The sequence below is a fragment of the Eleutherodactylus coqui genome, chromosome 5 (genome assembly GCF_035609145.1).
Source record: "Eleutherodactylus coqui strain aEleCoq1 chromosome 5, aEleCoq1.hap1, whole genome shotgun sequence".
NCBI lineage: Eukaryota > Metazoa > Chordata > Amphibia > Anura > Eleutherodactylidae > Eleutherodactylus > Eleutherodactylus coqui.
This window is the reverse complement of record NC_089841.1, coordinates 90,525,739-90,542,984: the sequence shown is the minus strand read 5'-3', so window position 1 is coordinate 90,542,984 and position 17,246 is coordinate 90,525,739. Positions and strand designations below refer to the sequence as shown.

Here is a 17,246-nt window from a genome sequence, read left to right as displayed (position 1 = left end):
AATGGTATGGAAAGCATGCGCTGCGTTACTGGCGGCCGGATTATCGCCGCGGGGAACGCAATGCAAGATCATCCGTGGCCAGGAGCCCTTATACACAACAAAATGCAGGAAAAGCAGAAGAAAAAATTACCAGCTCTCCGGATATTCCCCTAATGAATTGTAACATATAGCTGCTGACAAATAGGCACATGGTCCCAATGTGACATGTGGTTTGGGCCGGTGCCACACAGTGACAGGGCGGGCACAAGGGCATCCAGCAGAAAACCAGAGCTCACGACAAGAGACATGAAGAAGTACAAGCAGTGAGATGTGATAAAGTGCAGATCCACTGCGAGTCTCCTCAGCACAGGGCCAAGGAGGAAGAGGACGGCGACTATGGAATGGGTGTCCTCACACTATACGCACCCTCCTATCTGGAATCATGACAAGGTCCCCAAAGTTACCGGAACTATTAGACGGAACTATTTATTTTTCGCACCAGCCAAGTCAGAGTCCGCTCGTGCCACCTTTTTATGCAGGCAGGTAAATGGTTTGTTTGCTAAATCGTTCACAATCGCCGTATAAGTAAATGAGAACAGAATGATCGGTATCTAAGCGGATGATTAGCGAACGAGCCAATGAGGATTTTCATGCCTGCATGAAAGGAACACTGAAGGAAATGATCGATAATCATTCCGTTTAAACGCATCTCAACAAGCAAGTCCCGGGACGGAACAGCCGGGTCACGTTAAGCTGACTGCGGCGATAGTCCAGCTGCGGGGAACGCAATGCACGCTTTCCATAGCATTGCTATGTAAAGCGCAGTCCCCCCTGTCCACGAACGGAGAATCATAGGGAGACACACAGTCAGCATAGGAGCTGTAAGCACAAAGAAGCAGGACTTTAATCAAGATTATCTGCAGTGCATAATTTATTTATATATATATATATATATATATATATATATATATATATATATATATATATATATATATATATATATATATATATATATATACACACATACATATATATATATACACACACATATATACACACACACACACACACACAAATATATACATATATACACACACACACACTAAATATGGCTACATGAAATGAACATATCCGTACTTTAATTTGCTGAAACTAGAGCCTGCCCAATGCTAGGTGCACACTAGTGTAGTCCCTGTAATCCCACAGACAGCTCACAGCCCCATTATAGCCTATGGGGCTTTACACACTGACGTTTTTCACATTGATGGTCACAGAGACCGTTTCACGGATGAGAAATAGTGGATAGGGATATAAGTTGAGAAGAGATTGGTGGGGGGAAAAAAAATTGAGATTCTAGTTTAAGGCTAAAAGCAAATCGCCATCCCAATCTCACAGTTAGGCCAGGCTCACACGAGCGGGCTGGATTCTGCATGTGGATCGCACAAAACGAATTGTGTGGCTGCGTACGCATGCTGTTTTGCACATGGATGCACGCGTTTGGACAGCGTATTATTCGTGCGCAAAAAAGATTGCAAGCAGAGAATGACATCATAAATTAACCCAACCCCTGGAAACCCGATTCTATCACTCAGGTGACATTCTCTTGTGCTGTCGTGGTGAGATGTTCTGAGAGCCTTCAGAACGGGATCCTGCTCTCTGGGCACAGCTGGTTTATACTACCGTTTTTTGGAAGTAGTATCAACCACTTAAAAAAAATAGTAAATGCACCCTTATTCCTGTGGAGGAAAAGCCTGGAAGTATAAGCCGAGGCTGCAGACGGCAGTCTGGATGGTGTGCTGCTCCCCAGTCTCTGTTCTTCATTGTTTGCCCACAAACTCCTGCTTTCTTTCTACCATTTGTTATCTGGTCTCCTAGCAACTTGCGTACAAATCCACATTCATACGCAATGTAATTGCCTGTGCGTTGTGCATCGAACGCATCCATAGAGATGAATGGAACTTATATGCATGGAATCAGTTGGTAAAATAGAGCACGCTGAGATTTTGTCTTTCGCTCGCGTAATCTGCAATTCCTATCCGCAAGTGAGTAAACTGGCGAAAGTCCATGCATTTCAATCCCCACGTATTTCTGCGTATTGTCCACATGGACAGCAATTGTGGAATCCGCAGATGTGAGACCCCCTTTAGGCTAGTTTCACACGGCAGAGTGATATTACACAGTCAAACACGGCCCAATATTGCGCTTGGGAACGTGCGAAGCACACGCAGATGTGAGGAGTTTGTGTCAAAACCGCCTCCTATCACTTCAGTACTTGCTATGAAGTGCCGGTTATACTGTATCCAGATGATTTGCCAAGTGCAGCTTCTCTAACGCACGATGCGGTATAGTTGTGCATCTCACAATCTAGGTTCATACGGTGGATTCCACCGCGAAGGATCTACCTGTACAACCACAGCAGGAATTTGCGACTATTTTGCCGCAGTATTTGCCTTGGATCCAGACATGAATGTAGCCCTGTCAATAGGCCAAATCTATGCTTGGAATTTGCGGAATAAGTTGGCGCTATACAAATAAAGATTATTATATTATAGCACGTTTCTGCAGAAGTTTGTGACATGTCACTGTGGATCCATGCAAAAAGTGGCAGAAATACCACACGTGAGTTTTGTCCATCGCCAGGACTAAATCCACACGCAGATCCGCAGCAAAAGCTACAAACTGAATACTCACCGATTTCTGTTGCCGTTTTAAAGGTGCATTCCATGTGGAAAATCCCACAGCAGTATCCGCCATATGAACACATCCCAGGCCACGTCCAGTATCAGTCTGTTACCACCTGCCCTCCATGCGGACACAAATAATGCTCCATCCTACCCTTAGTAGGGGTCCGATTTAACTACCCTGGGTCCCAGATCACAGCCTCCCTTAGACCCATAAAAGGTTTGGGCTCCCATTAACATGCATATAATGTCAGTATAGAAATGACAATATGCACCCACCAGACTCCTGGCCTCCGTCTGAGAATCCACCATATTTATAAATAAATAATCCTGTAGATCTCAATGGAATCCGCAACCTAAATCTAACGTCTGTAGCCGCTAATACTGTGCCACTATCCAACTAGAACAAGTCTGCAAACAAGAGGTCTGATCATTGAAATTGTTCTAGTGCCATCTTGTGGCCACAAGTTATTACTGCATATGTTTCACCCACCACTTCGGAGAAGTTTTTTTGGTTCAAGAAATTTTTATTAAACTTTTTCTAACACAAAATAATAAAACATACATTAAAAAAATGGGATAAAAGGGGAAAGGACAGGGTAATCGTGAGCATTAATTATCATGATCATTTCTACAATAGACCCCTGCAGGAAAAAAAAAAACCGCTGCGAATTTCGCAGTGAAAAAAAAGTGGGTAGTCACCCTTACAGATGGATTTGCAAAGAATTTCACCCTTTGCTTGGCTACTGGTTTTTGCTCAATGGTACTGGATCACCTTCATTGTTACTTAGTCAACAATTCAGCTACTACTGAGAGTCCCACTGAAGTGAATGGGAGTGGAGGTGCACATGCTCTGCTGCCAAAGAGTGGGACAGGCATCCCATAAAGCAACTGCAGGGTGCTGATTGGGGAGCGAACAAAGTATTTGAAAGCATTAGCCCACTCTCACAAATGCGCCGTTTACCGCGGAATTTTAAACGCCGCAGTAGTCGTAGTCAATGGGGCTCACAGATTTGTACTTCAACGCAGCATTTTCTAACACTGCAATTTTCACGCACTGTCTGCTCTATTTTGGCGAGTTTTAACGCACCTCATCACCCATCACAATGATGGTGTGTGTTACAAAGAGCTGTGAACACTGTGTCATGCGTTCGAAAACTGCGGTAAAAATCGTGGCATTTCGCCAACGCCATGAGAGTGGTGGTAAAAAAAAAAGCAATCAAAAGACAGCCTCTAGTTCCTTAGGCTAATTTTACATAGGAGAGCACATCATCGGGAACACGTGATGTCTCCATGGATGTGAGGAGTTTGTACCAAAAAATAAAAAACCCCTACACAACCTGTCCGGCACGGAAACAACCTATGTCAACAAAAAAAAAATTTTTTTAAAGTTGGGAGTCTCGGAATGTCATTTTTTTCTAAACAGTAAAACTTGTTTTTAGTCCTCAAAAAGACTAAAGAACAAAAAAAAACAAAACTATGTAGACATACATAAGGCACACAGTGAAGGACATGACCAGATAAATAACATATGGAATTGCCAGGCTTTTATTTTACCTTGCATTCTTCACAAAAAAATTAACCAATAATTATATGTACCCCAAAATGGTGCAAATAAATGGGTGAACACCCACTTGCGTTTTCTTTTTAAGGCTGCGATATCGCCGCGCTTTTTTAATGTAATTGTCAATGGGACTTTCTAATGTTAAAAACACATCACAAGTTTGTGCTTTATGATTTTTGTGCGATGTGTTTTTAACATTAGAAAGTCCCATTGACAATCGCGGGAAGAAAAAAAACGCAGCGATATCACAGCATTAAAAAAAAAAAACGCAAGTGGGTGTGAGCCCTAACTGCTCCACAAAAAGTAGACATCATACAACTTTGTCAATTGCAAAAAAAAAAAAAAAAAAGAAGAGGTTATGACTTTTGGGATTAAAAGGAACCTGTTCCTGTGGTCATGCTGCCAGAACTATGGGCAGTGTGATACCAGGACAGGTCTGCCCGCATCCAAATATTCTTCTGAAATGCTGCCGTGTTTCAGGACACACACTTTGACTTGAGAGCTTCACTTGAGAGGCGAGCCGTACCGCAGCATGAAGACTGGCAGCCCTCTCCCCGCTTGTGTATAAGAGAGTAGTCAGTCAACATGGTGCAGATGGGGAGACGCCGGCCTGGCCCACCTCTTTGGCTTGAGTGCTGCTCACAAGTCAAAGGCAAACTTCAAAGTGTCTTTATTGGGAGTGCAATGTGAGGAGGTTGACGCAAACGCCTCGCATCCGCTGGGAAATCGCACGTTGGCAAGCTTAAAATTGGGCAAGTTGCACGGCCCGATATCACAGCCGCCTATGTCAAATTAGACTTCGTGTACCCGCATATGCAATATATTTTCCCACCACAGAGTTACAGGCGGATTTACTTCGGATTGTTACCCGCCAGTGTAAAATCTGCAATGTAAATTGACATGTTGTGGATGCAAAATCCACACTGCAGGTCCATTTAAGGCTGCCTGTCCACGGGCGATAGTCATAGTGTGATTCGCGGCGATAAATCGCCCACGGATGACGCTATGGAAAGCTTTCCATAGGTTAACTATGGAAAGCGCAGCCCAACATCCATGAGTGGAGAATCATAGTGATTCTCTGCTCGTGGGATTAAAATCACAGCATGCTGTGATTTGCCACAATTCTCCACAGTGAGCCTATCCATTAGATAGGCTCATCGCAGAGACCTGACAGTCAGTGCTCCCCCCTCCTCATCCCATGGAAGAATATCACTAGCAATATTCCGTCACGGCCGTGGACAGGCAGTTTTAGGCTCCTGCATATGAGAGAGACGGATTCCGCTGCGGGATTCCCTGGGGACAGCGGCGTCCGTGCATACCTGGTCCCTTTAGTTTTCATCAGTACTGTGGATGGTCTGCTCAAAACATGCGCAGTACAGATTTTTATTTTCCTAATCAATGTCGTGGGATCCGCAACCTTTCTGCAAAGCCTTTGCAGAAGGGCCGCGGACTGGACAGCTTCCTTTGACTTCAATGAAAGCAGTCCGTGCTGAGTCCGCAGAAAAAGTGAGCATGCTGCGATTTGTCCTCCGTTTACAGAAACCGCAATTGGTTTCCACAAGTGTGGAGAAAGAATAGATTTCCCATAGCATGCTATGGGCGCCATTTGCTACGGATCTGCGGTGCAGTCGCCCGTTGTGGGTTCAGCAGCGAATAACCGTCCGTGGGCAGTAGGCCTTGTGCTGAAGATTTTTTTCAGCAGCACGTGGATGAGATTTCTGGAAACGTTGGCCACTGTAATACACCGCAGATTTGCCACACGCAAATTAGATGAGGGGGAAGGGGGGGGGGGTTAATAAATTACCTGAAAGCACTGCAGAATAAGTTGGTGCTATACAAATAACAAGTCCCAGTCCCCCTTTCCCTTTTGCTGAATGAGTTTGTTTTCATTTATACCATGTGGGGTATATACGGCTTTTTAAACGCTTATGACCAACGATACCAGCTCTACACAGCAATAGTGATTAGAATGCAGCTACCTCCAGTGATCACAGATGGCATCTTCTCTGATTGGTCAAGTTGGTTTTTGTTTTACTTCTCTATTTGAGCCCAGACCACCATCACTCTTCCCATCCTGCCTCTACCCCCAATGCCCCTCTCAGTAATCTCCCAGAGTAAATACTGCCCGCTCTAAGTTAGGCCGCCTGCAGACGGCCGGGTCGGATCTGGCAGCGAAAATTCTCGCCGCTGGACCCGACCCGAGCACCTGCAAAGAGCAGCGCGTACTCACCCGCGCCCCGCAGCTCCGGATCTTTCATGTGCTGGCTGCCGGCGTATGCGCAGAGCGTAGCCGGCGGCCGGTGAGTGACGTTTCTGTGTGGGGCTCTGCGAGCCCCGCACAGAAATAGAACAGGCTGCGGTTTGCCGCGCAAAATTTTGCGCGGCCAAACTGCAGCCGTTTGCATAGGATTGCGTTTGCTAACGCAATCCTATGGCAGCTTCCAAGGGCGGAAATTCCGCGGGAAATCCCGCCGCGGAATTTCCGCCTGTCTGCAGGCGGCCTTAAGCTGTGCTCAACGTCAGGTCCTGTTCGTGCAATTATGCTGAAAGGAGTTAGAGGAAGGGGTACTGGCAATGGTTCCTTTTCCTGGTTCAGACAGCAGGGGTCCGGGCAGCTGGTGGCCAAGGTCCAATTTCATCCCCTGGTCTGCCTGTTGAGTACCTCTGGTATACAGTAGGTTTGCTGCAGGCAAAGATGGGCGGCGTCCACCCTGGAATGGTGTTGGGGAGGTCTACTCCCTCAAGATTGGCTAACCACTTATCATGGATGCTAAGTATAATGCAGTGCACCCTGTTTGTAGCCTTTGATTTTAGGTTTCCCTTTGTTGATAACTTGAATGTCTTTGCAGGCCTATGCAGGCTTGCAGCAGCGGAAATCCCGTGGGAAATCCCGCCGTGGAATTTCCGCTCGTGTGCAGGCGCCCCAAGTAAATTTTATTAATATTTTGCCTATGTAAAGCTGTTTATATGTGGTATTTTTTCTATGGCGAGTACACCGAAAGTTTGCATTAGTTTACTTTTTCATATTACAGCCCTTCATAGAAGATTATATCTGAGCAATACTATGACATCATACTGTGGTTATCTGTGTTGAATCATAGAATGGTAGAGTTGGAAGGGACCTCCAGGGTCATCGGGTCCAACCCCCTGCTCAATGCAGGATTCACTAAATCATCCCAGACAGATGTCTGTCCAGCCTTTGTTTGAACACTTCCATTGAAGGAGAACTCACCACCTCCTGTGGTAACCTGTTCCACTCATTGATCCCCCTCATTGTATAATATCTGCTCTGTGTCTCCTCCCTTTCAGTTTCATCCCATTGCTTCTAGTCTTTCCTTGTGACAATGAGAATAGGACAGATCCCTCTGCACTGTGACAACCATTCAGATATTTGTAGACAGCTATTAAGTCTCCTCTCAGCCTTCTTTTTTACAAGCTGAACATTCCCAGATCCTTTAACCGTTCCTCATAGGACTTTTGCAGATTGAATGGCAGCTATAAAGTCAGACCTAGACAAGTCCTCAAACCACCATTTATGCACCACCACTTACTAGTTAGAGCTATTGCAAGACACCTAGTTTCCAGTCCATGTATTCTGAACTGAGTAGACGCACCGAGCTGCCAAACTGAAACGGGGATGAAAAAAAGGAGACATCGCCTCCAGGCTACAATAAATGAATATTATGGCCTCATGCCCACGGGGAAAATAGATTTTAAAATCCGCAGCAGATCACCGGCGCCCGTGATCCACATGTAAAGTTTCCCATTGGATTGCATTGACAATAAGCAGTTATATAAATAGCGCGGATGGTATTTTAAAGTCATTTTAAAATTTCATGTGCGTGGAAAAAAAAAAAGGCATGTTCCATTTTAGTGCGGATCACACCTGCGGGAGCTTATAGAGCTCGTATATCAATTGATCCCCCGCATGAAAAATAAAAGACTATTACAGAGCATCCATGACGGGACTGATTTTCCCCGTGGACAGGAGGCCGAAGGACTCTGTATTTGATCTTCTATGTTCCCAGTGTAATATTGTTCTGGTTTTATCATATGAGGTCATGTAAATCCCACTTACATCTACATTAGGATCTACACTTGCAGGCACACTAACAAGACCAGGGTGACAGTCACTAAAATCCTTCCGTGTATCATTCTAACATACCGTAATTATGTGACCAACATGGCAGATGCTCTTGGAGCTTAGGTTATCGTCATGTTTGCCATTCATAGAGGATTCTACATTACTACACCAGGTCCAACATAGGGTGCATCCCCACGTCTCCTGCCGCAAGCCAGTGACTTAGAACTGAGTCCGTCTGGGTGCTGCTGGCATGGATGGCAAAATTATCAGCACGCTGCGCTATTTACAATCATGTGTGATGGAAGGGCCAACGGAGGCTCTGAACAAAACCTCTAATATAAGGCCGCTTCCACGCGGGCGACAGCGAGACCGCTGCTATGTACGCATGATTTTGTAGCGTCAGCGGTGCTTTTTTTCTTGGAAAAAATGTAGTATTGCATCGCTGCTACAAGTGATTTTCTCATGAGGTAAAAATTGCGCAGTTTTGTAGCGAGAAAATTAATTGGACTTTCTAGTGATAAAAAAAAATTGCAAGTTCATGCTATGCGATGTGATAAACAAGGAGGCTCCATAGGGAAACATGGGCTACCACCCCCCCCCCCCCCCCAAAAAAAAACCCCACAAACTGCAGAAGTATCGAGCATGCCGCTATTTTGCAGTCTTGCAATGTAGCAGCCTACAAAACATCTCATGTGGAATAACCCATAGGAAAGCATTGGCTCCACATGTGATTTGTAGCGCTGTCACATTGCTACAGAATCGCCTGCGTGGAAGCGGCCCAAGTGTGATCAGAGGCTCAACCACTGCATGACCCATCTTCCACCCCAGTAGCTCCCAATATGTGGTTTTCCAGCTGTAAGGACAGGATGGGAGTTGTAGTGTTGGAACATCTCCCGCACGGTAACGATACATCGGATACCTGGTGCAGGGCACTAGCATTTTGCTGGTAGAGGATACAAAAGCTCATTGTAGTCAGCTACACCTGATATCACCCGCCAACGCATGGCTGTCACACCAACGCAAAGCTTTTTATTTTTATTTTTTTAAAATATTCAAAAACTCCTCATATCACTTCTGTGAAGCGGTGCCGTGCCATGTCCATTAATGCCCCATTGAAAACAATGAGCGAGGCGTACCGAGGGCGCACCCGAAGGGAGAACATGCTTGGGGGAGGGGTATGTGTGACACTCATGTGAAGAAATCCATATTCGCATGAGTTTTGTGCACATCGCATCACACAAAACTCCCACAAGAATATCGCTCATGTGAATGAGACTTTACTGAGGAACAAGAAAATATGTAAAACATTTTCACATTTCAGAGAGTATTTTACACGCAGCATTTTAGAACTGCATCAAAACTCCTATCCGTGCGTCGCTGAGTCTCTTAACCCTTTCCAATCCAATTTGTATTCTGGTTTTCCTGCGGGGCTTACTCTTTTTCTGCCGTTATACAACGGCGCTATCTGCTGGCTAAAGCCAGTACTGCATGAGGTGACACGCTGGATAGCCTGGCAATATACAGTAAGAGAACCCCGACGGACGTCTTCCAACATTGGAGCTGTACAGCCTTAAATCATAATGTCTTCAGAGGTCAGACAGTGGATTGGAAAGGGTTAATACACTTTACTCAACTTAGACCAAGTCCTTTAGGCCAGGCTCACACGAACGGGTCAGATTCTGCATGCAGGAGGCCCACAGTGGATTACAGCCGGTGACCCTACGTACCTCCATGAACTGTACTACGGATGACCGCGGAGGCAGTCGTGCGCAGTACGTTTTTTTTTTATCTCTGCTTGTATTTCCTGCACAGTTGCTTAGCGAGGACGTGGGTACCGGCAGCCCATACGCAATGTTAACTGCTAATGCGCTGCAGGTTGGACGCCTCCATTGACTTCCGTGTGGATTCCATGCTGCGATTTTTCTTCGGCTTTTGGAATATGCAATTCGTATCTGCGAGTGTGAAGGCAAAATCTAAATTACATGCCTTTCAATGCCTGCGTTTTACTGTAATAAAGGGGGGTAATAAAAACTTTTTAAAAAGAGGGAAGAACTTCTCCTCACACAGAGTAATGGGGGCTGTATGTGTGCACTGGTGTGTGCACGGATGTGGAAGCTACATACATAACAAATGGATCCAACCCACTGAAAGGAGGCGCCGCTGCCTATAGCACCCGCTCAGTCCACAGCTCATCTTTCAAAACCCAATTGGAAAACGGAAGCAGCAACTAATTGGTTGCCACGGACAACTGCCCCGCTCTCCTTTTACACCAGTTATCACACGGACAGGCAAGTTTTGTTACCTGACAAATTTTTCACCCCATTTCTAAGTTTCTGCAGCACCGAATCAGCCGCATGTGAATGAGCCCCCAGAGTAGGATTACACAGAACGTCCGCATCAAATTCTGCATCGCCCCACGCGGCTTCTTCTGTTATCAGTATTAGGCCTCCTTCATTTACAAATGGCATGTATGTGAAGCCCATGCTTTCCTTTCCATATGTCATCCTCTCCCCGACACTGTTGCTCATCATCTCTTCTGGCAGGGAATTGAAAAATCCCCGCCTCCTGGAAGCGCTGGCTGTGACTGGCTGAGTGCTGTGATGCTCAGCCAATCAGAGGCAGCACTCAGCCAATCAGAGGCAGCACTCAGCCAATCAGAGGCAGCACTCAGCCAATCAGAGGCAGCACTCAGCCAATCAGAGGCAGCGCTTCCAGGAGGCAGGGATTTTTCAATCTGTGGCCAGGAGAGATGGAGACCAGTGCCGGGGATCAGGGAGAAGGTACAGTGGAGCCGGACAGCGCTTCTACAGTGATCTATACTTTTTTGTTATTTTCCTGCAGCTTATATTTCAAGCACCCCACCCCCCAAAAATGGGGCTACAGAGAAAGAAAAAAAAACACACCAAAGGGGGGGAAAAAAAATAAATAAAAAAAAAAAAAAAAAAAAATCACATGGCTTCTGTGAAATTGCAATCTTCATGCAGGTGAAAGGATCACAAGCGTTTCCACAATTTTTATTTTTTGTATTGTGGCATTTGAACACCCAAAACTCTTATTTTCCCCTGGATGGAGTTGTACAAGAAGCTTTTTGTGGGACGAGCTGAAGTTTTTAGTGGTACCATTTTGGGACGCATATGACTTTTTAAATGACTTTTATTGCATGTTTTTGAAATGTGAAATAAAACAAAAAAAAGCTAATTTGACTTTTCTTTTTTTCCCCCTTCGGTTTCAATTTATTGTACAGGTTGTCATGGATGTGGAGATGGCAAACATAAGGCTTTTTTTTTTATTAATTTAAGTGAGGGGGGGGAGCCTCATGTGAATTTTTAATTTTTCTTTGCTTTAGGGAACTTGAACCTGCAATCTTATGACTGCGCAAATAATACAATGCAGAGTTTTGTACTGCAGTGTATTATAGCTATTCTTTCACATTAAAAGCCATGGCATTTCATTGGCCCTCCTCAATTTCATGGTGGAATTCATGAGCGCTCCCTCTCTACTTCACACATGCCACAAACAACGTTAAGAATGTGAGAAGTGAACAGCGGGGTTCGGTTTTCTCGCAAATCCCTGCCGCCGCAGCAGGAGTCCATCTGTCAGTCACAGTGGTACCTTGGATTACAGGAAGAAATGCTCTGTCGGCGCGGAGGATGACGCTGCATCGCCACAGACCATCGTGAGGACCGGAACGCCAGCAGTAGGCGAGTATTGATGTTTGGGGTTTTTTTTTTCTTTTTACATGCAGTGTAGTTAGTTTGCCCATTGAAATGCATTGAAACACCATTACTCCGGAACGCATTAATGGCGTTTCAATTCCTTTCATTGGGGAAAAGTGATTTGACATACGAGGGTTTTGGGTTAAGAGCTCCGTCACCGAATGGGTTAAACTCGTAAGCCAAGGCAGCACTGTATACATCACTTCCCAGGAACCCCCTACCCATATTATTTTGTATATCCTACAGTAGGAAGGCAGTAAACGTACCACTGGAGGAATAGATGAGCTTCTAACCTTATGTGGAGATACAGCCGCACACAAGGCCATCAACATGCGATTGGTGGAAATCCCAACTGTAGGACCCCACTGACCACGGCATACGCAGAAGAGCCTTAACCCTTTGCAATCCAATTTTGGATTCAGGGTTTCCTAGGGGGCTTTCTCTTTCTGCCATTATACAATGGCGCCATCTGCTGGCTAGAGCCAGTACTGCGGTATGGGACATGCTGGAGAGGCCCCCCCCCCCCCGACAACCGAGTGGCCAGTAATCTACAGTAAGAATACCCTGCCGGACGTCTTCTGACACCGGAGCTGTACAGCCTTCAATCAGAATGTCCTCAGACAGTGGATTGGAACCGGTTAATAGTGCAAGCCCCAATAACCCCTTCCTTATGTTGATCCTGGGGGTCTCAAGGGTCAGACATTCAATTAAAGGGTTTTTTTTGTTTGTTTTTTTCACTTTAAAATCACAACACTTTTTTGCACATGGATTTTGCTAAGTGCGGATGTCAAACCCACATTGTGGAAGAAAGAAAAACTACAGAAGCCATGTCAGGTAATCCACATGCAGAGGAGACCCACTGGTGGCTCCTGCTCTGTGTGGCTCCAGGCCGGCTGGCATTGCAGTTCTATCATGAACCTGGGGCTGATTTTTCCCGATGCAAACTTTTAGGCCTCATGTCCACGGGGAAAATCAGATCCGCTGCAGATTCTCAATGGAGAATCTGCAGCGGGTCCCTCCTGCCCCGCGGACATGAGCGCCGAAAATAGCAATTTAAAAGTATTTACCATCCGTAGCGGACCGGGAAGGTCAGCTGTTCCTCACGGCCGGATCTTCATTTTCGGCCGGCGGATGAATTCCTGACGCCGGCGGCACGTCGCCGGCACGTCGTCGACGTGCCGCGCGCATGCGCCGGGCACATCCGCCGAGCCGAAGCAAGGAAGATGCGGCCGTGAGGAAGAGGAGACCTTCCCGGTCCGCTACGGATGGTAAATACTTTAAATTCCTATTTTAGGTCTCCCGCGGATCCGGACAGCTTCCATAGGCTTCAATAGAAGCCCGCGGGAGCCGTCCCCGCGGGAGACCCGCACGAAAATGGAGCATGGTCCGGATTTTTCCATGCTCCATTTTTTTTTAAATCCCTTTTATTGACGATCCGCGGGTATTTATCTACCCGCGGGTGGTCAATGCATCCCTATGGGATGCGGATCCGCATGCGGGAGATCCGCTGCGGATCTTAAATCATATTTTGCCCGTGGACATGAGCCCTTACACTTTCTGCTGTGGATGTGACCTGGGTAACCCCCGTCCCAGTACTCCCAATGGGGGGCAGTGCGCAGGCGATCTGGGGGGGGGGGGGGGGTACCTTCCACATGCAGATCTGAAATCTGCAGGCTAAAAAAAAAATAAATAAATAGTTGTGGCGTCCCTTCTTGCTGCAGACTCCGTGCCGCACGCGCCTTGGGAATTCCGCACATGGATTTGTCCCCTAAAAAGGACTACATGTACTTGTGGATCCGCGCATTTGATTTCTGCAACTTCTGCGTGACGAAACATAAATCCCGTGAGCAGGCGGCAACTTTGGTTACAAGATATAACCGACTGTCAGAATGCAACGTCATTCCCCACCCCGCCGCCGCTGTCTATAGAAGACAAGCTTAAAGGGGAATGAACCAAAGTTTAGTCGTGACATCACAGCCATAGAAATCCACAAGTGTGCATCCCACCGGAGCCGCCAAGTCTGCAGGTAACACTAACATAATATTTGCTACCATATCTTCTACTATCATACATTGGCAGCAGGGAATTTGGGTCATTTAAGCCATTAAAGGCCCTGATGCCAAAAAAATTAAAAAAATTTAAAAATCCATCATTTAAGGAGTTAACACACGAAATGCAAACTACTGCAGAACTGCAAGTCCCAGCAAACCCTGCGCAGGCAGTGCAGCCCGCACACCTCCGCCAGCTGCTTGCACCCCCCAAGCTTCTTACTTCTTGTCCGAGCTGAACAGCGCAAAGCCTGCCGGTGTGGAGCTGCCGCCCGCCGTGGCCTCCTGCGCCAGCTCCGCTCCCTCCCCGCCGCCGCTGTTGTAGTCATTGTTGTAGGTGAGGCTGGTGCTGGACGTGGACATGCCGCCACCGCTCATCTCGCCCGGTGAATGAATGGAGCAACTATCGGAGCAGTAGAGAACACGGGAACGACTGCTGGCACTACGGAAGCCGGGAGCCGCCTGCAGTCACATGACAGGAGGGTGACACGGCGCTGGGAGCAGGGGCGGAACAGCCGCTTAGTCGGAATTCCGGGTGTACGAGGACACAGCCAATCAGAATCTGGCATTCTGTAATGGGCGTGGCCTGAAGTTTAGTTATATCACGTGGTTTCTGCCAAGTTGTAGTTGTCAACTGTGCAGCTGTTATCCTGGTCATTGTGCTGGGAGCGGTGATGAAGACCTCTGCCTCTTACTACATGGATTACGTGTCCACCTTCATAGCTAAGTGCATGCCAGGTTTTATGTATAGACATCTATATATATAAAGGCGAAAGCCCTAACTGACTCGCCACTAATTCTCTCACTTCCCGGTGTCGTACAAACATGAAATTTGGCAGGAGCATTCTTTGGGTCCTAAATAGGAAAAGTAACGGGGTCACAACTTGATTCTTGAATTCTAAGTGCAAAAGGGTATTATTGTATCTTGATGCCCCCTGGACGTGATTGGCTGGAGAGCTGCCAAGGTTGTAGGTCCTGGAAGGCGATTAAACTTCTTTTGAAAAGGCACACTGCTGGCCCAGGCTACTAAGTAGTGAGACGAAAGATCCATGAAGCGCCTTCTCCTGCATCCCAGTAGTGCCAACCCCCATGTAACTTACTGATTGCGGACGCAGCAGGGAGGGCGTCGTGACAGGGGGAGGCACTGTCACAGCCGGCTGGACGCACACTGCAGCAGCACACCAGGGATTGTAGTGCGCCGCGGGACTGCAGCAGCATCGTCAGCGGCGGCACCGCCACATGGCCAGTAGGTGTGCGTGGGGGAGCTGCCGATAGGGAACACACAGGCCCCGGGATGCTGGGAGCAGGCAGCCGGCCGGCGGACTGGAAGACACAGCCGGCGTCCGTCAATCAGCCCTCATCCTCCCTGCGGCCGGGAGGCATCACAGGCAAGCAGCTCGGCCAGCAGCGGTGAGAGTCACAGGTGTACCCTGTACATTGCTTTTTGCCGGCCCTGGTGGCTTACGGTGAGGGTTCCTTTTCTTGTTACAGCTGATAATGTAAGCTTAAGCCACCACAGCCGGCAATAAGCAATGCACAATGTACTTCTAGGACCTTCTGCGCTTGACCCTATCAGGAGCTGGGGGTGTGAGAGGGGCGTTCCTCCTGTAAAACCCCTAGCTTCCGGTGGCGTCAAGATACAATAATACCGTGCAAAAGTAAGTGACCCCCGGTATTATTGTATCTTGACGCCACCAGAAGCTAGGGGTTTGACAGGGGAACGCCCCGTCACACCGCTAGCTTCTGATTGGCTACATTCAAGAAGGTCCTAGCAGCAGCGTCTGCATAGCTTTTTGCTTACCCTGGAGGATTATGGTTGGGGATTGGTGTTCCAGTGCGGCTGACTTTATTTACAGCTAATAAAGTAAGCCTCACCGGAACACCAATCCCTAACCCTCCAGGGCAAGCAAAAAGCAATGCACTGCTTTGTCGCGGAACATAGACCCCGGCAACGCTGCCAGACAACTGCTCCGCTCTTCACACAGGGCGCCTACAGCCGCTTAGCAGCGCTGACATGTGCCGAGTGCCGGCTGTCACCTAAATCCACTGCCATCGATCACATCTGGGGACCGCTGGCTCTCACCTTCCTCCACGGCCAACCATGGAATGTGAAGGGAGGTGTGAGAAGACAGCCGGCAGGGAGAGTCAGCAATGAGGTGGTCAAAGGGAGCGAAGGGCATGCACTTCACCGCTGCTGCAAGGCTGGCGGCACCTACAGCAGCTGTGAGCCCAAAGAACGGCAGACATGGGCTGCAGCATGGAGAGACACCGCGGGACGTACAATATGGAGCCTGCTGACACACCGCAGGACCTCGAACATGGTGTGGGGCAGATCACATTTAGCGCTGCTGCAACGCAGCCGGCTACAGGACCTATAAGAAGGTGAGAGCGTGCAGCCAATCACACACAGGGGACGTCAACCCCCTGTTAAACACCCTGTATCTTGACTCCACCAGTACTTCCAGTGGCGTCAAAATGCAATAATACCGTGACCCCCCCCCCCCCCCCCCACACACACACACACACACACACATGTTAAAGGCCCATTTACAGGCCTTAAAGGTCCATTTACACGGGACGAATGTCGGGCAAATGATGAGCGACACTTGTCCCCGTGAGTCCTCACTCCTGTGCTCCTGCATAGGAGCTAGTATCTCTGGCTCGCTCACAGAGCAGTCAGAGGGGCGGCTGCAGGAGATTTCTTCCCTCGTGCTCCTCCGCCCCTCTCCATTGACATAACATAGCGGAATAATACTGAATGGCTGCAATTTACACTGAATGATCAGCTCATATATATACTGAGGAGAATCTAACTGACCTCAATGTGCATATACTGAAAAGAATCTACCTCACCTCTTAGTGTATATACTGAGGAGAATTTACTTTTATGTGTATATACTGAGGAAAATCTACCCCACCTCTATGTGTATATACTGAGGAGAATGTAACTGACCTCTATGTGCATAAACTGAGGAGAATCTACCTCACCTTTACGTGTATATATTGAGGAAAATCTACCTCCCCTGTATGTGTATATACTGAGGAGAATCTACCTCATCGCTATGTGTATATACGGAGGAGAATCTACCTTACCTCTGTGTATATACTGAGAGAATCTACCTCCCCTCTATGTGTATATACTGATGAGAATCTAATGTTCCTCTATGTCTATAT

At 47.4% G+C, this 17,246-nt stretch overlaps 1 protein-coding gene across 1 annotated transcript in view; it reads right to left on the bottom strand.

The window, feature by feature from the left end:
• Positions 1-14,577, bottom strand: part of AP3B1 (adaptor related protein complex 3 subunit beta 1) — a 230,603-nt gene extending 216,026 nt beyond the window's left edge. The window contains exon 1 of the mRNA XM_066602845.1: positions 14,296-14,577. Within this exon, the coding sequence (XP_066458942.1) occupies positions 14,296-14,450 (155 nt within the window). The 5' untranslated portion in view covers positions 14,451-14,577. The remainder of the gene's footprint in view (positions 1-14,295) is intronic.
• Between the last annotated feature and the right edge of the window lie 2,669 nt (positions 14,578-17,246).